Below are 22887 nucleotides of genomic sequence, written 5' to 3' on the forward strand. Positions count from 1 at the left end.
CAGGTTTGTGATAAATTATTAGCACAGAAAATATACTGAGTTCCAAATAGTCAACAAAAGATACAATAATACATTTATTACAGTGTAATTGTAAATGATTGCATTGATTACTGTTATTTACTTACACATTTTTTGTAGCATTTACCAGATGAAATATAAATATTGGTAGGAAACATAACCAATAATAAAATATTTGGTCCAAAAGGAAGACCAAACAAAACAAACATGATAAAATTATAAATCAGATGGAAAATCTATATTGATCCCAGTTCAGATGCAAAAGCCTCTAAGTGCCATCTGAAATGTTCTTCTAGAATGATCATTTTTATAAAGCTTGTATATTTAGGTTAAGTGATTTCACTTAAATGACAATTAATAGGTAATTTGCATTGCCATTTAAGTGAAATTATTGAACTTAAATATACGAGCCTGATAAAAATTATCAATCTAGAAGAAAATTTCAGATGGCACTTAGAGGCTTTTGCATCTGAACTCTTCATATATATATATATTTAATGACTTTTTTTTTTTAAAGCCTTTAAATTTGCATGCAGTTTGGTACAAATACAGTATTTAACAAAGAAATACTCAATTAGAATACATTTTTTATACACCATTAGCAACTAGAGAATATATCCAACTGACAAAACTGCCACAAAATGTATTTTGTACATTACTTCCGCCCAGAAAATGTATTTCATACATCTTAATGATAACGCTAACTTGTTTTCTGAATAATAAACATACTCATCTTTTTGATGCAATGTTAAAAAAAACTGATACAACCAACACATTAAACATGTCAACATGTTGAAATGACACATCATACTAAAAAAAACTCAAACATAACCAAATACATGAAATGCATCTGCATTATCAGCGTAATTTTTATCTTGAAAAAGTGGGACGTTTAGAAGCAATACCTGAAACACAGACAGAAGAGTATAGTTATATTATATACTGATAGTTATATACAATAAGAAATGTTTAAAAAATATATTTTGAACAGTGTGCATATATTTCTTTTTCTTTCTTTCTTTCTTTCTTTCTTTCTTTCTTTCTTTCTTTCTTTCTTTCTATATTTACACACAATACCGTTCAAAACATTTTAAAAAAAAAAAATATTTTTATTCAGAAAGGATGCATTAAATTGATCAAAAGTGACAGTTAAGACATTTATAATATTACAAAAGATTTCAATTTCAAATAAATGCTATTTTCCGAAAAGTCTTGCAAAAAATTATCATGGTTTCCACAAAAAAGCAACAACTATTTTCAACATTGATAATAAGAAATGTTTCTTAACAAGCAAATCAGCATATTAGAAGGATAAGATACTTTCATATGAAAGAAGTCTCTTACGCTCAACAAGACTACATTTATTTCATTAAAAAAATCATTCTAATATGCTGATTAGAATGAAATACCCAAAATGAATATCATATTTAAATAAATATATATATATATATATATATATATATATATATATATATATATATATATATATATATATATATATATATATATATATATATATATATATAGTGCGCTAAAATACAGAAGATCATAAAGATTTTGGGGGGACGTTATGTCTCATTAATAATGAAGTACTGTAACTGTATATTTATATGTAACTACGGATCATTAAAATGTTACAGCCAAACCAACACCGTAAACACTGTAACTAAGAGGGAACTTGAGAAACATAATCTACACTTTGACGCTGCAAAGAGGGGGTAAGGCAGGGGAGAGTGAACACTACACCTTTGGAAGGAAGAGGAGGCGGACGAGTCTGTTTTACAAGATCGCTCTGATGCAGCGCCTCCACTATCCAGGAGAGAGCAGTAGAGCAGTACTCCACCTGAGTCAGAAAGAGACAGAGTATCATTCAAAAACCTGAGGTCCCTTCTAAAGTGCAGCTTCATTAATTACATCGATCGGCTGACAGCTTGGCAGATACTCAAAGCGGATCTGCATTCTAAAGGAGGATGACGGATGGTCCTTGGTCTGCGCTGAGCAAGCAAACGCAACAGCTGCAGCTAAAATAAGGCAAGACTCATAGTCTCACACCCACACACACACATGTGTGCGCTCTGTAGGGCACTTATGGGTTTTAAAAGCACTTATGGCTGTGTTTGATAGCCACAGGTAGACAGGTGCGTATAGCCGCCACTAACCTCCGACTCCAGCTTTCTCAACCTGCGATCGTGATCACGAATCTCCGCCATCTGCTTCAGGACGCTGTCCACCCTACGCACACATATGGACACAAATACACACATGCTGTCATTCAAGACGCCGGTGCCTGATTCAGCAGGATTTGACAGTCTCCATGTCTCCCCCTTAACACGCACAGAAACACGAAACTAGAGATGCCACTGCGAGGTTACTAAATGCCCCCAGGTGTGTATTACATTCAGATCTACTTGTCAAGGACAGACATGTTTCACACTCACTCCTTTTTTATTATAAAACTCATATTTGAAGTAAAATAAGTTGACAATTGTTGATCTGAGAGAACGAAAGAACAGTAATAGGAGTGACTGACTTTGTGGAGGTGCGTTTGAGCCGCTCCGTGTCGCTCTCTCTTTGTTTCTTGCCTTGCGTGGAAAGCAGGTTCTCCTTCAGCATCGACTCCCATGTGTTCAGCAAACTTGCCTCTTTGGTTTTCAGGTCCAGCACTAAGTTAAGAGATGCACATCACGGTTAAAGACAAACTTTGCAAATGAGGCTTTGCGTATGGTGTAGAAATATTTGATGTGCATGTAAAATAAAAATCACAAGGGAGAACATACTAAAGTGTTGGTTCTTAACGGAAGGCAGTCTCTGGATGACCCTTTTGACGAAGATATGCAGGTGGGAGATGATGATGAAGGGCGGGGAGAGGCAGGGGCGCGAGTGGTACTCCACAATCAAGTTGTAGCGCTGGAACTTCCAGTGCACATCGCTGTGCTCCTGGACTTTATTGAATGTGTAACTGTAGACAGATGACATGAACACACCATCAAATTACGCATTATGGTAAGAGAGGCCATGCTGTATTGTTGCAGAAAAGGATCCGTGGATGGATCAGCTGTAAGTATTTTCACAGCACTGCATGGCCTCAAGTGTTTTATTCCTATGGCAATAGTATGGGCAAAAAACAGTAAAGGGTCCATATTAAAATTCAATACCATTTTGTCTAAAAATAAAATGAATTTTATTAAATGCCAAAGGTAGGCTAGGTATTATAAATGTACAGTATGAATAATGGATATTCAATTTGAGATTTGGTACATATTACATTTAACAGTGTTTTTCCACAATAATTGAAATAGTAACTTTACGGAAGCATTAGATAATAGCAATTTTTTTTTTTACCTGAACATTGCAATGAGCAAGTTCACCAATAGAATATTGGTGACCAACAAGTAGACTGACAGCAGAATAAGGACCAGCCAATTAGCATCAGACTGTGGGCAGGGCTCCGCCCCGTCATGGATGAGAGTGACGTTGTCTGTACACTGTTTCTCATGTCGCTTGTCAGCTAGAGACAAAAAAATAAATAAATCTTATCAAAACAGAACCAATAAAATGAGCTAAGAATACAAAAGTTTGTGGCCAGTAAGATTTTTTGAAAGAAATGAATAGTCTTATTTAGCAAGGATGCATTTAATAGATCAAAAGTGACAGTTAAAGACATTTATAATGTTAGAGTACGTTTACATGACAATGATGTACTAAAAACAGAAACGTTTTCCTTTTAATTTGTCATGTACAGATGACAATGATGTCGAAACGATCCCCGTTCACACAAATCCACGAAAACGACTACACTGTATTATGCTGCCTGGCCAGTAGTTGGCAATAGTTGGCTGAAAACGCAGTTTTTAGTTGAAATAAGAAATATACTTATAAAAGATTTCTATTTAAAATAGATTATTTTAAATGTTTCCAGTTTCAACATTGATAATAATAAGAAATCTGGACATCAAATCAGCATATTAGAGTGATTTCTGAAGGATCATGTGACACTGAAGACTGGAGTAATGATGCTGAAAATTCAGCTTTGATCAGGAATAAATTACATTTTAAAATGTAATTATATATTTGAAATTGCAATAATATAATTGTAACAATATTACTGTTTCTACTATATTTTGATCAAATAAGTGCAGCCTTGGTAAACATAAAATACTTCTTTCCAAAACATTAATATATCTTACCGACCCCAAACTATTAACACGTATATGTGGTGATGAACTGTAAAGCAAGAATCATTCTAAAACAAACACACCAACAAAACAGTTACAAACATTCAGTGATACACACAACAGAGACACAAAGACATACACACATACCATCAATTTCATCCAGTGGTATCTGCCCATATATGTGCATATATGGCCTGTAAAACACTCGCCGAATTATCCAATCAGGACGAGTGTCGTAGGAGTACAGCAGTGCCTGATTGGCTACTCCATATGCCATTAGCCACACCCCCAGAAAGAACAGGAAGAAAAACACATCTTTCACCTGTGGAGTACATGAACATTCTTGAGCAGGATAATATGCACTTTTTAGGGCACGTTCAAAATAAAAGACTCCTCACCATTTTGCCAACTATTATGATTTTGGGACCAAGCTGTTTGTGAACTGCAAATATATGAATGAGTCTGAGCGTGAAGACCATATAGTCGACACACAGGACCGAACGACCAAAATTATATGTCCGCGGAAACATCCTGTAACAAAAACACACATGCACTAACCAATACAATCACAGACACACACACAAACATAAACAAGACAGATTACACTAATTTAACCTGCAGAGAAGCCCGAGAATGAAGAGCGCGAGGGCCGTGATGTCACACTTGTTCCAGATGTCTTGGATGTACAACTTCATCCTTTGAAACAGAGTGGTAGATCCTACAAAAAAAGTCTGAGAGAGATCAAAATTCAGTGACTGAACGAGTACATCAAATGTGCGTAAACACAATCAAGATTCATACCTGTCGGATTTCCTCACAGACCAGAGTAAAAACCCAGAAATACAACACAAGCTCCAAGGGGGCGGGTCCGTGGGGAGGCGGAGGCTTGAAGTCAACCAATAGGACATAAGCAAACAGGAAGAGGAAGAGGAAGTACATCAGCACATTGCCTAGAAACGAAGTGACCGGTGCAAACCAGAACTGCCGCCATCGATGGAATATAAAAGGTCGTTTTTGAGGGACAGCCTTTGATGCTGCAAAATATACAAAAAAATAAAGATGTAAACATCCCACAGCAGGTCAAAGTTTAACAGGATCTGTAGCCATGCAATTTAGACGCACCTTTTAGGTTTCTCTTTAAAGCATTACATTCCTCCACATCTTCATCCCTGTAAAGGACACATATGACGCTCTTTATTTTATCTGCATCATCTCTAATTTAGTGAAAACGTTTATGGCACTGAGAAACCATGAATTACATGTTTGGGGGGTCAGCCAATAATAACTCGGCTCCATCGGCACTGTCGAGTTCTTTACCCTGATTAAAGTCGTCTGACGTTTCGTCCATCTCCTGCTCCCTAAGAGATCGAATGGCATTAAAACTTTGAAAACTGTCCCATAAAGAAAATTCAACTTTCATGCCACAACACTGACTTGAAACTGATGAGTTTGGTGTAGATGAAGGGAGGCAGAAAAAACGAGAGGACCAGTTTCCACACCTCTGTATTGCTGTCCATGTCCCCCCACCAAATCTCTGACAACAAAGTCTATAGCCAAGGAAGAGATGAAGAACAATGACACCAGAAAACCTAGGCAAAACTGACACTTGAACATACAAACAGAGCAGGAGCAGAGTAGCATGAGAACCGCTGACCTGAACTCCGTCATGGCTGAAGAAGAGGCGGGCTTCAGCCGCTGTGGCCATCTGCAGACAGGTGGCGCCACCCCATACAGGGGACTGTCTGATGAGAAGCTTGAAAGAGTGGCTCTCATTGCTCTGGTAACACTCACTGAACAGATCTATTATGGAAGTGATGAGAAAATGCAGAACGTATATGAAGATCCGCTCAAATACTGACAAGCACATAAAATAATCTGTTATACACTATTGTTCAAAGGTTTGGGGTTGATAAGATTTCTTAATGTTTTTGAAAGAACTCTCTTGTGCTCATCAATGCTTAATGTATTTATTTAAAAATATAGTGAAATATTACAAATAACAGTTTTCTATTATTTAAAATTCAGAAATCCTTCTAATATGCTGATTTGCTGCTCAAGAAACATCTCTTATTATTATCAGTGTTAAAAACTGTTGTGCTGCTTAATATTTTTGTGGAAATCAGTATTCTATTATGAATAGAAAATTCAAAAGAACAACATTTGAAATATAAATCTTTTGTAACATTATACACATCTTTACTGTCACTATTGATTAATTGAATGCATCCCTTGGCGAAAAAATAAAGTCTTGCTCTCCTCAAACTTTACAACTAAAGTGTAGTGGAGTACAAAAGTCTGAGATCACAATGAAAATATGAGATATTTTAACCCTGAAATAAACTGAAATACATTAAATGAAGAAATATTTTAGGGTCCATTCACACAGAACACGTTTTTTGCATTTAAAACGTGAGACACACGGCATAAAGAAATGCAAGGTCTAGAAACATGCTTGTAAGAGCCATTTTTACATGTCAATAATGTGTATATTATTATTGTTTGCTTAGTGTGTTGATTTAGCAAATAATAACAAAGTATAATTTTTTTTTTTTTTTTACTTTCTTTGATTGGCAGTTCTGATATTTCCTGTGTATACATATTTCAGTATTATTTCCTATGTTTTCTGATGTATAATTTCCGCACACTTGTTGTGACGGAAGATTGAACTTGAACAGGTCTGCGCAAAGAAAATCTTGCCGTCTTGTCAGTCCTTTATGGATAAAACTTGTGTTTGAACGTTTAAGGTAACACAAGATAAAGGTTTAAGAAGTGTAATATCATAGGATACAGGATCCAACACAATTTTGGTTTAATTTTGTATCCTTGTGTTTGATTAAACACGGATTTTTGAGTGACTTCTGTGACGAGTAAGAACCCATTTTTTACAAGTGAAGTTAACCTAGGACTTTGCATCTACAATGCTTGCCTTTTTTAACTTGATTGCCACATTTTTAGAATGCCATGTGCCACAACGGTCAAACATGTCTGTTAAACGAATGTTTACATAGAAAAACAATAGAAAAGCAGTGCAGTGGAATGAAAAAATATGTGTGAATAGCTACTAATTACTGGGTCACTAACAAGCAAAAGTTAGTGTAAAAAAGTTAGTATAATTTCATTAATTTAAATAAGTTTAAATATGATAATCAAAATAACATTTTCTAAAAATGCATTCTTAAAAAAATAATGTAAAACACACTAGCGTTTTCACTAGCCGTCTCAGACTTTTGGCCCCTATTGAAAAACCCATCTGCAATCACTTTAACTTGATTGACACCCACCATGTGCCAGATTCTCAAAGGTCTGAGCTAGTTCCTTCATGGAGAGCTTGGTCTCAGTGTCTGTCTCCAACTTAGAGAGCTCTCTTAACATCTTACACCCGGCAAGAGCACTTAGCACCGACTCCCCCGCCTCACATTGAGAGAGAAAGAGAGTGAGAAAAATTATTACAATTTTTACAACACAGACTTGATTATCTCACTGACATTGTGAAATATCATGACCAAACAATCCAGTCATGATAAATAATAAATGCTGTGGTATTCTACATGCAGCAGATTACCTCATGAAGGCCAACATATTATGATCACAAGAGTAGCCAAATACGAGAAACCCTCCTGGACACTTTCACTTGCTAAATTTCTGCAGTGGCATCAACAACAGAATACTTTGGCTTTACTGCTTTAGTGTGATACTGAATCTACACCTATAGGTGTCAGTATAGTGTCTAGAATAGCTTTAATATGCAACTTTTATGTACTCATTACAAAAAGTTATCTGACAAAATATCTATTAATTATGAGGTTAGAAATAATACGCAGGGAACTCGATATTTGTTTCAACTATGATGAGAAAAAAATATACCATTTCCCAGAAGTATATGGACATTTCTCTGCGATTCTGTAGTACGGCCCAAATAAACAGAGATATCCAGGGAGACCTACAGCGCTCCCGCCGGTACACACTCTCATTTAACAGCAACTTGTTCACATGCTGAAAAGAGGAGACAGAAACTACGGTCACAACATTGTTATCAATAATGTATTAACGTGTATTTATTTCACCAATCCCCAATACCTTTGAAAAAACCTGGCTGATACCTTCATTGCTTTCCTTGAGGAGACTCCCTGATGTAGAGCAAGAGGGCCATAGTAAAATGGCTGACAGACATCTTCCATGATTTCCGATAACACCCGCGAAACCTGAGAGATGGAAACATTTGGAAAGAACAGCATTTATTTATAATAGAAATACAGTAATTGTGGAACTATAGTGCTTCCGACAATCAGTTGAATAAAGTTGGTTACCGTCCTTTATTTTATGTTTATTTATTTTATTTTTGTTCTGGTTAGTGATAAAGTTACTGGGAACAAGAATCTTCTTTAGAGATTTAAGTTAGGTGTCATTTGCAATTTCTCCCATTCACATATATATTTTTTTTCATTGCGGGTATGAATATAGAGATATGTGAGGTTACTGAATGTATGCAAATATGTGATGCCATTCAGGTATATTTAAGTATAAATGTGTTTGAGTAGGTAATGTATACGGGGTGTGTAAATGTAGGTTATGCTCACTGATGTATAATTACGTAAGTATATATATTTTATTTAATATATGTGTGTGTATATATATGTACAATATGTATAAGCATGTATATATTAGTACCTTGCATTAACAAAGTAATTTTTATTCATTCATTTTTGTTTATTTTACTTTCCTCATGCTTATATGTTCATATATTTACTATATTTGAGCAGTCTGTCACATTGTAGGACTTGTACTTATAGAATTTATCTACGTTTGAGGGCTGGGGGAGGCTTTGTTTTTGACACTTATTGTAGAACATATGGTGATTGTTTTTAATGTTTCCCTGTTTATGAAAAGCTAAATAAATAATAATTGAAAAAAAAAAATACAGTAATTGTAACATGATAAATCTTTACTGTCAATTTTGATCAATTTAATTCATCCTTGCAGAATGAAAGCATTAAAAGTGTTAAAAAATCGCATTGAACGATACTTTTGAAAGGTAAAGTGAGTGTGTATACTATATATATATATACATATATATATATATGTGTGTGTGTGTGTGTGTGTGTGTGTATGGTTTCTGGTTAACATCTGTCCTTTTACCTCATATAGGGTGAGGTCTCGAACAGCAGATAGTGTTGGTGGGAGGGTTGTTGCATGGCTCTTGAAAGAGGAATTCTCATCATGTAGGGTCTGAGAAGCTGCTAAGCCCACTCGCTCCTGCAGCCTTCTCTGGAGGAATGAGGAGACCAGATCACAGTGCGACAGTGAGCTGTAAAGGCCCTCTAAACGATGGTGTGTCAGATAGTCCAGAATGTTCAAGCCGGTTTCCACAAACAGACGCACAAAATGGGGCTTGTCATTCACCAGCGCATCAGTCATTGATTCCTTCAGGTCTTCATACTGACAGAAAGATTAAACAATAGAAGTGGTCATGTTAAAACATCAGTAATTGTAAACTGTGCTGGAAATGGTTTCATTCTGCTAGTACTCCTACACTCCACTGGATTTCGCCATTGAAGAGTTCGCTCTTGGCGATATCCACCCTGTTCCAGGCCACTGCCAGCTTGAGCTCTTCAGTGTACTCGCTGGCGTCATTAGAATCCCGTTTAGCAGCTGAACACACACACACACACACACACACCTTAAACCCACATGTACGTACTGTAAACGTGTTGAATTCTCAAAGCAGGTGATTTAATCTCACCTCTTACAAGAGCTTTAAGGATGATTGTGTCAAAGTCATCAGGCCCTTCCTTGTCTCCACGGAACACGGTGATCAGATCTCTGTTATCATAGATACTGAGTACCTGTGTGAAAAAGAGAAAAGTTACTAAAAGTAAAGGAAATACCTTTGTCCTGCATGCACACTCTACCCAGGCTCTTGCTGTACGCTCACCTGATCCACAAGCTTCTCCAGATCTGTCTCAGAAGGGAAATGTTTCTTGATTCTCTCTCTCACTCGGTCCCTGAGCTCAACGCTGGCGCTTTTCCTGCTTTCCTCGTCAGCGGATGGCAAAGTGGGACTCACAGGCGGACTCAGAGGTGTGCTGAGGTCCCTCAGTATTCCTGCTATCAGGTCTGCTGCTGAACCCGACCCTGCCAGCACCAACCATGGAGTGCTGTTTTTCAGAGATAAATCCACTCTCTGCAGTGATAAAGAGATTCTTTTTCATATGTTTTTAATATATAAATACATTTATTTAATGCCATTTTAGATATCTAGATCTATGCATGAGCAGCTATGACATTTAAATTAATTTAACTGGTGAGTCTCATCCAAACAATAATGCCAGATGCAAATAGCAACATGGACACTGTGTAACAGGCCAAACCATGAAAAAAAAAAAAAAATGAACAAAACAAAGTCAAGTAATTTGTAAACATGCATTGTGACTACATTAAATAGGTATACAATACAATAAAATCATTTTTAAATAAAATTCAATGTATTATATTATTTTGAAATAATAAACTATTTTTTAAATATCAATATTAAATAAATAAAATAAACTTGTGCAATGACCTCTAGCATTGAAGCATCTCCTGCGATCAGCACACACAAAACAGGAATCTCAATGCTGCCACTCCCTGGTGAGGACATGAAGAAGACTTGATTTGTTAACACAATGGTAATGCAGCATGTTTTTACTAATAATGCATTAAATCAAAACAAAATTGAGGGAAAACGACAAGTGGCCACTTGTTTCATAACTGCATTCTCTGTCTTCTCCACTAGACAGCAGTGCAGCCCTCATGGCATGCCAAATGAAACCATTCTGAAGGGAAATACCAAAACTGCTGTTTTTCATAACAGTACACTAATGTTTAGGCTCCATCTTCCTTCCTCTCACTCTGTGTTTACTTCTCTGTTATTTATTTTATTTGATAAAAGGAAGTGCATAGTTCCTCAGGGATGTGTATGTGCATCCCATCACAGTGCTTGATGAAGGTGCTAGATAAACGATAAGACCAGACTCATCCCCTCCATTATTTGAAGCCCTCTGATTTATGGTGCAGACCTAGTATACCCTTGGCTTAAAGGGAACATACTGTATGTAACAGGTATAGAAATTATAGTGTCAAATGTATGTATTGTTTAGTTGAATCCACACTGCTAAATATGTGGAAATAAGAACACATGGTGACAAGTGTGCATCATATTTATTTGATAGAAAACAAGGGTGATTCACTCTCACAGATGCTGCTTATTTTTGTGTTATATACAATATATCAGGTGTTTTCTCTGTTGTGTTTTTTTCTTGTTTAATGTGACTTTTTTCTTCTTCTTTACTTAATTTATGTTTCATACTTTTCCCTCTTGCAATATAACTGCATGGGAGAGAGAACAAGGGCAATTCACTCCTAAAGAGGCTGCTTATTTGTGTGTTATATCAGGGAATAAAGGATACAGGGAAACTGCCACCTGCTGTCCCATGTCCAACAACCATAAAGCTACACAACGCAGAACTAATGTGTTTATAACTGGTGTTGCTGCTGCATATGTAAAGGAACATTTGGACTATTTTAATCCAAATTCTTAACTAAGGTGTTATATTATGTATTATTTTATATTTGTGTATGTAAGTGGATGTATAGTTGTTAAATGTTTGTATCGTTATGCGAGTGTCAAAGTTGAATTTCTGCTTGGTGAAAATCTGAATGGACAATAAACTGACTAAGGATTTGGGAATTTGCTGTTGTGCTCTATCATGGTCAAGAAGAGTTCAAAATGTATTTTATAAAACGGATAGTTCCAGTCCTTGATTCTGATTGGTTGAGCCGCGTTCGAAGCCGTTGTAAATTACTCAACAAACATACACCTGTGACCGCATTACATTAGTATCACTGCGCAACTGCCGTTTGTGATTCTTTGTTGCTGCATGTGTTGCTTAGCAACCTCTTTGGAGCTACATTGCTTGACGGAGGAATAAATGTGTTATAACGTTATATTTTTTGCCGCTGGTGTTTATTTTATGAATAAAATAAATATTTAAATTAATATTTTTATATAATTTATTTAAAATTGAAATAACAACGCGCCTAACAACGCCCCTTAGCTGTTCTAAATCCACTGTAAAACACGGCCTCGCGGGGCTTATTGCTTAAATAAGTGCTTTTTATTTGAACCTTCTTCTCTCTCTTACCCCAGATGCCAGTGCGCTGATGGGAGATGAAGTCCTCCAGGTTGGCTCTGAACGGTGTCTCACTCCCTCTGTGGCCTACACTCCCATCATCCACGAGGAGGAAGGCCTGGTGGTTGTTGTCCAGGCAGCTGGATTCATGTGGCAAGTTGCGCACATAGTACCGTGCCGGGAAGCTACCCTTGTATGGAGTAAACAACAGTACATTTTTACTGTTAGCCTAGGGCGAAGTCCTACAACAGTTCTCAAAACTCTATCTACTCTATTTCCTGAAATGCTACTTTACACTCTGTAAAAAGTATCTGGACACTGAGCTTCACTTAAAATGTCTGCATTTCACTTGATATTTCGCAATGTATATAAAACCACATGGCCTCAACAAACAAATTGTACATAACTTTGCCAGTCTGAGACATTTTTGCAACTATATTTAAAGCGGTAGCTACTTCACCACTGGCAAGATGGGCTTTCAATAAAACTTGGCTGCCTATACAGTAGAAAAGCTAAAATACATATTTTTTCAAATCTGTGCAACTTGACTGACTAGAGAAAACAGAGAAAAAAGGCTGTTGTCTTCCCTTTTGCCAAATAGGTAGGAAAACTTCAACACCCATAATGCACTGGCCACCAGGTTGCTGTGAATCAGTTAAATACTGCCTTGCTTCAGTAGGAAACACTTCTTAGCAAACTTTTAGTCATAATGGTGTCGACTTATATTGTTCCCGGGTTCAAGAACTCAAAGAGTAAACGTTTAGGGGGAGTGAGTTACTTTCGGTTTACAGTAGCCTAAAGGAACCAGCGTGTTGTAGGCAGTGGTTAAAGGCTGCAAAGAATTGTAAATATGAGGAGAACACTGACATGGAAAATCTGAAAAACCTCAGTGTTTGTAATAGGAATTTAAAACCGGTCGGAGGACCACAAACAGTGTACAGGGGAAAACTCGAAGGTCCGCCCAACCACTGAAGCAAAACACCGTCGTGTGCAGGCAAGAAAGTTCATTTTCATCAGAATGCTGTTTAAAGAGTAGACAAAGTACGATACAATTTTCAGTGATAAACCCCTTACAATAATTGTTCTGTTCATAACCTTATGTCGATCTGACTGTACGTGAGCGGGAATACAAAAATGGATTAGTATAATCTGAAGCTTTCACAAAGGGCCTGGAGATGTCAAAAGTTGCTGACAAATAAACGTGTCCAATATCCAAGAACAATTATTAATTATTGTTTTATAGTATTTTAAAATAATAATACTGATGACACAAATTATGATATATGATGCTAATTAAATATTAATTTTAATTATACAATTATTCATATTACCATTATCATTGATTAATTAATTTTTAACCATAAAGATCTGTAAAAATATTAGTGAAATCAGTTTTGGCCTTATCAGGGTCTATTAATCACATTAACTATAGACATGTTACACAAATTTGATTACCATGAAGTGTACTATAATTGATGACCATAAAGTGTACTACACATTAAATATTACTATAAATGTATATATATATATATATATATATATATATATATATATATATATATATATACAAAAATAATTATTGTTGTGGCTCACACATTTTACGTGTTGCTTTCATGTGAAGTGCTCATAATAGAGCAGAATGGACTCATAGTACCTGTGGGTTTACGAGTTGCTGACGTTGGTAAATCAAGCCCCAGGGCGCAACACCAACGGCAATAACTTTGGCCTGGGAAAGAGATGAAGCTGTTGCACAATGATCCCTCACTGCCTCACCTACACAGCGGCCAACACCCTCCCTCAGACCTGATGTCATGATCCAAGCCCCTGGAAAAAGAGAAGAAAGAAAAACAGGAAATGTTACTATTACCTAAATTACACAGAATACATCAGAGTCACAAACACAATCACTGATAATGAAAAACAAAGTTTTTAACATAATGCAACACACAACTTCTGGATTCAAGCTAGGCTAACCATATATATATATATTAAAAAAAACTTATCTGCCAAGCATCGCTTCAAACACGCACAGGAGGAATTCCAGTTTGGCCTGTCTGTCACTGACCTTAAGACTAATTACCGGATTCATGGTTAATAACAGTTATTTTCCACAGTTATTTTCCAAGCTGTCTGTCCTAATTTACTCTGTGAGACATAGGTGGCCAAATCATTTACTCAGAACCACATCTGAGTTAAAACTTTTAAATACAAAAAAGTTAAATGTACACAAAATGTACACAGCATGTCTATGCACCCAGAGCAAAATTGCACAGTCATTTTGTTATCAGTATGGTGGTAATTCATGCCTTGGTGGATGTCTTCAGACACACAGATCTGTCAACCTGGGGTGGGTTGCCAAGTCTGCGTGTTTTTAGGTATGGGTGTGGCATATTTTCAGAGTTTATATTTGCGCTAGGGTCATTGGGCTAGTTTTGTTACCCAGATCTGGCAGCCCTGAAATATAAAAATATAGAAATATATAGTATATATAGCATAAAAATAACAGAAGTGGTCTAAATATTAAAACATGTGTTTCTGCAACTACGGGCACTTTTGACTATCCCAATTTAAAAAAAATTAACCTCTATGAATTTCAATTTTAACCATCACAGTCTATAATGCATATAAAAATGTACACAAAATTGAATGTAGTCGTTAAGATTTTAATCTGGAACATGTTTATTTTTTATGTTTTTCGGGTCATCTTCTTAAAAAGTGTCCTTACCGCAATGTTACCATAACGTTCATTTTATACATTTTTCTTTAGTAATTTCTATAAAAAATGTAATATATTTAAATAGCTTTTTCAAATTTGATGCAGTTTTGTAAATACTGATATAAAAAAAAATAATATACAAAATAGGGAATTTCATGTTTTTTTCTATGCCATGTAAAAATTTTACAGTAACCTTAGATGTCAATTGTTTCCATACACACAAAAGATAACATAATTAACTTTTTATGACAGATGTTGCAATTTCAATGTGCTAATCATCTCAACTTAAGTGTAAAAATATTTTTTTGCAAATGAAAATGTGAAAAAAATGAAAATAGAGCAGTGCTGCGGTAATGACATCTTGTGTCGGTAAGGACAAAATAATTTTTTTATGTAAAAAATGGCATGTTTATATATATACAAATATATATATACTAATATATACTTCAGTACTAATAATATACTGAATATTTGTCATTTAATATACAGTAAACCTTGAATTTGTCTCTACCGCAACACAAGGTCTTTACCGCAACACCTAAATTTGCTGCGGTAAAGACATGTTGTGGAAATGACATTCTTGCTAATATTTGAGCTAATTGGCAGCTAGCAAGGCCTACCACATAAGTTTTGACTCTTAGCATCTTAATATACATGAATTCAACAGAAATATACATTTATTTTTAAAATGTAGTTCAAAAATACACAATTATTAAGCTGAATGGTAAGGACGCACAATAAATACTAGAGCAGAAAAGATGATGTTTACCTTATTTTTTTGGTATCTTGTGAGTGAGGTAGTGTGGTGGCCCAGTCTGTCAGCAATGTGCTCAAGTGATAATTTCTGTTTCCATAGAAACTAGACTTGTTTGTGTTCGATAAAATTTCATAATAAAAGCTTTTTTTCATTGTTGCGGTAAGGACTCAAAAGTGTGGGACAGGTACATTTAGTTAAAAAAATCATAAAAATGATCAGTAAATAATACAAAGAATTTTAAGATGCTGTAAATTAATCTGCATATTAAACAATTCCATTTGAAATAATGTCATATTGTAAAAGAATGAGCTAATTTTAAGTATCTCAACATTGAAACCACGGGTGTGGGACATGAGCAAAAATGGTGTTTGGACCTATAAATGCTTCATAATTTTACATTAAATCATATTATTTATTAATTATTTTTTATGTCAAGGTGTGTATTGACACTACGTTTATATTTATGAAACATCAAATGACAAATTTTAACATAAATCTAAAATTTCACTCCTGGGACTTAAAAGTGCCCGTAGTTGCAGAAACACCCATGTACATTCCAATCATTGCATTCGGTCTGAATTCCCTATACCTGCCTGTCAGCACATGTATTTCTATACCTCCCGCGCACCGGCTCACGCAGGCATCACACATAATCAGCGCATAATCGTTCTGTAAGGCTATGAGGAGTTCGACAGACGTCAGTCACTGAGCGCCACAAACAGTTCAAAAGCCTTTTACAGTTCCTCCTCGACCAAAACAACAAGCTAATGCTGCGTTCATGCGATGTCATAACTATAATTATGAGAAGGCAACCCGTGATGTTTTACCCAGAGCTGTTCACATACTCAGATTTATACATTTCTATTTCAACAATATCAACTCAACAATATAAAAATGAATCTGCAGCAGTCAGGTGGTACAAGTCTGAGCTCTGTAAGTTGTTTATGTTCATTATTATTGTAAAGTGCTTTGAGACATGAGGTTAATTTATTGCCATCTCTTGTGATGTTTTGCAGACTCTGCCGTGTGCGTTCATGTGTTTCGAAGGAGGCGTGGCTTTGGAGACGCTCTGAGGGAGGGTGGGATCTCATGCTTTCAAAGCTAGCTTGCTATTGCTTGCCTCTCCGAAATTGCCTACCGTACCTTTAAATCTTCTGCCTAAAATAAACTGTAGATAAAAAGTGGTCTGAGGTCTTCAAATTATTTCAACAAATATTGTAATGTTCGTAGAAACTTCTAAATCATCACAATCTGATATTAACTAAAAGGTTGTTAGTATGATAAGTATATTATGTGTGTATATGAAGACTGAGGGATGTCAGAAAAACATACAAAAATAATAATCACAATTATTCTGCCATGTGATAAGTGTTTAATTAACTACAAAAAATCTATTTTAATTTGTATTAATTATTAATTTATTTCAGTTAGTTTTGAACCACTACTAGAATTTTTCTTACTTTTTTAGATTTATTTTAGTTAAAGAAAAAGTAACATAACTTAAAAATAACAACAGCCTTAATCTCAGTTTTAAGCTTTAGTATACAATAATAACCCAGGTCGAAGGGTGGAGGGTGAAGGTAGGGCTAACAGTCCACATGTGATTTATTAGTGTAGAGTGTATAAAGGTTTCAAGCTCGTAAGATTATATAACTGAGCTAAACATACACAAGCGGGAGAGGTTACCTGTGCTCTGTGCGGCCCGGACAAGACCCTGTCTGATCACTTCTCGCACCCAGGTCTTCACCTGCTCCTTCCCCTCTCCCCCCACAACCGACACCACCAGATTGGGTACCGGCAAACCCCATTGTGACGTCATCAGAGAGTACACATTGTCAGGTGGTGTGTCATGTGACAGACGCAGGAACTTGGGGATAAAAGATGAATGACATATAAATGCACAGCAGAAAAACGGTCTTGAACGTTTCTTTTATTCAGCCTAAAGTAAGGTACAAAGGGCATCCAGACAATGTAACACATGCACAAATGTGCATGATATTTATGTTGTCACTGTAAGTAGGAAGGGATTTGTGTCAAAAGTAAAAGACTGAACAATGGATCTGCCTGAGGCAACACACGCTAATATTAAATGGTGCCAAAAAATGTCATTGTTCTTCCCTAATTACTCAGTGATCTGGCATAGTTTTACAGTAAATGAAAATAGAGTACAGTGTGTTCAATAAATTGTACTTCTGTTTAACAACTATTTAAACAGTGTATAAAAACAAAACATAAAATTGTTGGGAGAATTGAAAATGACGTGATCTAAAAAACTTGATCATTTCTATAATATACCATGCATTTTTTTTAATGGCTGTGCCTCTGGTTTGCTTTGCATGTGTGTTTTTTACACATTTATAACATGATCTTAATACATTTTTATTTATTTTGACTTTCATTTATTTTATTTATAATTTACGTTCGCCATCATGAACTAACAATGAAAACATTTCAGTCTATTCCAGTTCATTTATAAATATATCCTTTGTTCATTGTTAATTCATGTAGAAATTAACAAACATGTCACATGTACCATTGTTAAGTGAATTATCGCAGGCAAAAATCCAGTCATTTTAATAGGAATTCGGGCGATTGTGAATGTTTAGTAAGGGGGGGGGGGGGGATCCCCCTCACAGATTTCACCATGGATTCAGTTGGTTCATTGACCAACAGAAAACTGCTTGGTTTTACAGTAAATCCTGTGTGAGCTCTGTTTTATACATCGCTACACTATTGACACTATTTTCAGAATTTTGCTGAAATATTGCTACTGTGCAGAAATGCATTAACTAATGTTAATGATTAGAACCTCACTGAAGACTATTTTCAATTAAACAGATGGGAGTTCGTATTCTGGGTTAAAGTAATTGTGATTGTGTGTTCTTGAGCAGGAGTAAAAATAAAAAAACGAAATACCCACAGGACTGTTTCTGCGTCCGGCTCCAGCAAACTCCAGCTGTCCAAAGGCATCAGTGGGGTATTCAGAGGTGTGCTGTGCACTGTCCCATTGGCCGACTATATGATCATCTGCCGTTATGGATGCATGATGTTCCCGTGCTCCACCACACTGGCACAAAGCCCCATTACTGCCACAGAGAGAGAGAGAGAGAGAGAGAGAGAGAGAGAGAACTGTCAAAACAGGTTTCAGTGGGTTTTGAATTCTCATATACTTTATTCAAGCCATCATTTCAGAAGAAGAAACTCGAAGACAAAGAGAGAAAATAAATCAATCTCCTTAATACATGTCTCATTCACACAGGATAAAAGGTACATTTATTTCTAAAGACATTAATAGGTGAAATTAAACCAAAAAAAAAGTCACAATGGACACATCATCACTTGAATAAATAAATTAGCCTATGTGAAAACAGTACCTGCCCAAACCCTATTGTGAATAAAGCCCATTAAATATAACAATAGCTTGTCATAAAGGGAAAAAGGACAGGGTAATTGTACTGTTGACAAATGGCTGAGTTCACCTTCATTCATTCATTAAAAAAAAAAGAGTCATGTTTGTTGACCAAACCTGCTTTGCCAAATCAGAGACTTAGCGGCTCTGATCATATTACGAGAGGCTGAACGTCTGTTTTAAATGACAGAGTATGAAAGGACTGAATAGTTTTCTGCGTACACTAAAACTGAATGCAAGCAAAAATGAAAAATGGCTGTTGTACCTGGATGCGTCATTCACAAAGGTGGTGCACGCTCTCTTTTTAATCAACTTCGGAATCCAGCTCTACAACACAGAAATTACACATAAAGCATGAGTCAGAGACATTTTCACAGGCAGATCGGGGTTTTTTCATTCACAGTCAATGAGCACAAACTATGCTTGAATAATTTCCAAGGAACTGTTATGTGTGAAATGCAATCCTAATCACAGAAACTAACATTTTATTTATGACTTCTGCCCAAAATTGAAAATGTTGTCATCATTCACTCACCCTCAAGTTGCTCCAAACCTGTATGAGTTTCTTTCTTCTGTTGAACACAAAAGAAGAATGTTGGTAACCAGTTGACGGCAGCCATTGACAATATAGTAGGAAAAAAATACTATGGAAGTCAATGGCTGTCACCAACATTCTTCAAAATATCTTCTTTTGTGTTCAACAGAAGAAAGAAACTCTAATTTAAATTTTTTATTTTTTTTATTGAAGCTTTTTCCCCTCACCTGTGCCTACATGCAGGTATCTTCCCACCTTTGCCCTGTATTGAGCAAGTACTGCGATAACCTGTTAAACAAGCTAATAACCTTAATATGGTGCTTTAAATTGTGAAACTTTGGTCAATAATTTTCTCTGACCTTCCTAGGCAACATCACATTTGTCTCAGAGACAATCCAAACCTGATTGTAAAGCCATTAAAACAGCCATGACATTTGCATGAAGCCAATAATTGTTTCATAGCCTACTATATAGTCCTATTTTACATATTAAGGTGGAGACTTTTATGTATACTATTTATGAATACTATTTGTATTTGTCTCCCTTTGATAAATTTCTTCTATTTATACTGTTCTCACTTCTCAGTCAATTGGATAAAAGCGTCTAAACGAATAAACGCAAATATAAGATACGCAGCGAGTGGATGAAGATTACAAACTGTGTTATGGAAACAGCTTGGTAAATATAGGCCAGAGCTTTGTCATTCAACTTATATGAGCCTATAAATAAATGCAATCACAAAAGTAATGAACTTTTTGTTTTACATCTTAATACAGTGGCAAGAAAACATTAAATCCCTTAAAATATTACCTTGACAAAGCATTAACAATGAATTACTGTATTAACTCACTTATTCCGTATTGATAAATCTTAAGGTGGCTTTGCACGTCATGTAGGCTATTGCCAAATAATACTATTTACATTAATAATGTATCAAACATATAGCCTACCTGATGGTTCTCGGATTTTTTCTCTCCTCCCCCTCCTTCGTTTTCTTTCTCAATTTTCTTAACATTGATCATCTTTCCGTCTTAGAGTTTGGGTTTATTAGGGATCAATTATTCTTCAGATGAGCTCCATGGGTCTAGTTTCAATTATGCTCTAGTTTGCCATCAACCGGATTCCGAGATATTCAATGAAACTTTTACTAAAGCCGCACGTTTGATAGCCCCCCCCACACTAGACGTCCCACGCGCGCACCTGGACGCATTCCAGCACGAGCTCATGATGGTCTGTTACTGTTGAATTAACCAAACAGTTGTGGGCGGTGAGGGCAGGGAAAACAAATATGCACAGGCATGATAAGAGTAGAACAAGGTGAAGATAAAGAGTTTCCTCAAATGGTTTTAACCCATTTGCTGACAAACTGATTTATAATATAAATAGGCTACATCGGGTACTTTATCGTTTGCTGTGATGGCTGATAGATAATAGGCTATAGATGTCGAATGCTTTATAAGCTACTCCCGCTATATTATTTCGCCATGTAGGTCTACAGGCTGTTTGAAACCGGATACCTCTTGTTGTAAGAAAAGTCATGTCCCTACTACAGGCGTGTCTTTTTGAAGCACTATTGACCTTAAGATATTCTGCGTGGCCAGTTATGCTGGTTTGACTGAAGTTCGTTTTAGCTCCAGGAAGTAAAAAATGGGATGGCTCTTTAGATTTCAACCCCCTAAAAGAAGAAGGAAAAAAAAACTGAATTAGTAACTAGCAACTATGTAGGCTACTGCATTTCCACTCAGAACTGTATTTTGAAGGGTAGGCACCTACTGTCTACCTACAGTTTTAATGGAAGGTAGCACAAATCGCCAGAACACCCACCAGGCCACCTTTCCAAATAAGTGTTAATTTCAGTAATACACACTTTTAAGATTTTGTGTAGCCCAAATAAGACACAAACAGCACTTTGCAAAACATGCTACAATGTAATTTAATGTACATCATTTTGAACTAGGTCTTTATGATTAAGTTCTAGCTATCAGATGAAACGTAACATTAAATTACATGGAAGCATGTTCTGCAGTGTCACTGTTTTAAATCAAAAATGTGAAATAAAACATCAGTTTTTAAATATTGGCACAGTATCCGTGAAAAACTTGGTGCAGTATGTATTGTGCAACTACAATTAAACCTTTCTTTAAGTCCTTCTTTTGTCGTCCACAGCTGATTTCAATTAAGTTTTTTACCCTCAGGGTATAAATATTTTACTGTCATGTATTATTAACTGTCATTGTCATAGTGATTAGGGAAACTAAATCACAAAGAACTAACTACACTAACAACAATTGAAAAATGTATACCTGAGGAAATGCAGATTTTATGTTTTAAACATGCACATTTGTCTGTTTGTAATGACTAATGATGGAAACTATAATATATGTACTACATAAGGTTATAACAAAGTAATATATTAGGCAAGTTTTTAGAAAAGTCATCAGACATACGAGTATACCTAAAATTGGAGGAAATAAACAAGCCACTCATGATGTCAAAGAAATGGAAGAGATTTAAATATTTTGTTTGAGTAAGAAAAGAGCCAGACGCCTTCATTTGGAAGTAAGGGCACAAGTTTATCGCTCAAGTGACCTTCAAAATCACTACAGGTTTCTTCAGTACAAATAAAATCCAAAACACATGCATTTATCTCAACCATTCATTTACACACTGTAGGTACCTCTTCCAGCGACTGTCTTCTGCCAACTCAATTATATTATGTGAAACTTTGACTGGGGAAAATAAATTCTCTAGCTAAGTGAAGTTTTGTCAGAATACATTTAAATTTCAGTTGTCAACAAACATTATCAAACATCATTCTGTTCCATGATCCATATACACATTCACTATTCTATGAGAGATGGAACCGATGGTACATACCCTCCCTTCCAGAGCTATCTCGAATCTTGAATGAGTGTCATTTGTCTTAAGTAGCACCTAAACAAAAGAATGCTCTTTGACACAGTGGGAAAAAAAACAGGCTGCACTCGCAATCCTAGCAATAAAAGAAAATTCGAAGGGGTAAAGATAACATTCTTTTCTCAATTCTGTCATTCATTCTATCACACTCAAAACCTCAATAGTAATAAATGTGTAGGCTAGCTGACTTTAA

The 22887-nt window shown here is 35.8% G+C and overlaps 1 protein-coding gene across 1 annotated transcript in view; it reads right to left on the reverse strand.

Annotated features, from left to right (window-relative positions):
* Window positions 1-22681, reverse strand: part of trpm4a (transient receptor potential cation channel, subfamily M, member 4a) — a 22764-nt gene extending 83 nt beyond the window's left edge. The window contains exons 1-28 of the mRNA XM_079888130.1: window positions 20729-22681; window positions 19509-19570; window positions 18755-18920; window positions 17521-17701; window positions 14016-14185; window positions 12374-12551; window positions 10753-10817; window positions 10126-10374; window positions 9934-10036; window positions 9724-9842; window positions 9330-9629; window positions 8294-8395; window positions 8058-8186; window positions 7475-7604; window positions 5848-5993; window positions 5628-5740; window positions 5453-5551; window positions 5316-5362; window positions 4995-5227; window positions 4809-4924; window positions 4592-4724; window positions 4341-4515; window positions 3361-3526; window positions 2796-2977; window positions 2549-2681; window positions 2178-2250; window positions 1765-1861; window positions 1-923 (exon numbers count right to left, since the gene is read on the reverse strand). The exon at window positions 1-923 is cut by the window's left edge and continues 83 nt beyond it. Coding sequence (XP_079744256.1) covers window positions 889-923; window positions 1765-1861; window positions 2178-2250; window positions 2549-2681; window positions 2796-2977; window positions 3361-3526; window positions 4341-4515; window positions 4592-4724; window positions 4809-4924; window positions 4995-5227; window positions 5316-5362; window positions 5453-5551; window positions 5628-5740; window positions 5848-5993; window positions 7475-7604; window positions 8058-8186; window positions 8294-8395; window positions 9330-9629; window positions 9724-9842; window positions 9934-10036; window positions 10126-10374; window positions 10753-10817; window positions 12374-12551; window positions 14016-14185; window positions 17521-17701; window positions 18755-18920; window positions 19509-19570; window positions 20729-20800 — 3774 coding nt within the window. The 5' untranslated portion in view covers window positions 20801-22681 and the 3' untranslated portion in view covers window positions 1-888. The remainder of the gene's footprint in view (window positions 924-1764; window positions 1862-2177; window positions 2251-2548; window positions 2682-2795; window positions 2978-3360; window positions 3527-4340; window positions 4516-4591; window positions 4725-4808; window positions 4925-4994; window positions 5228-5315; window positions 5363-5452; window positions 5552-5627; window positions 5741-5847; window positions 5994-7474; window positions 7605-8057; window positions 8187-8293; window positions 8396-9329; window positions 9630-9723; window positions 9843-9933; window positions 10037-10125; window positions 10375-10752; window positions 10818-12373; window positions 12552-14015; window positions 14186-17520; window positions 17702-18754; window positions 18921-19508; window positions 19571-20728) is intronic.
* Window positions 22682-22887: the final 206 nt, after the last annotated feature.

Source organism: Squalius cephalus (assembly GCF_949319135.1).
Source record: "Squalius cephalus genome assembly, chromosome: 1".
Lineage (NCBI taxonomy): Eukaryota > Metazoa > Chordata > Actinopteri > Cypriniformes > Leuciscidae > Squalius > Squalius cephalus.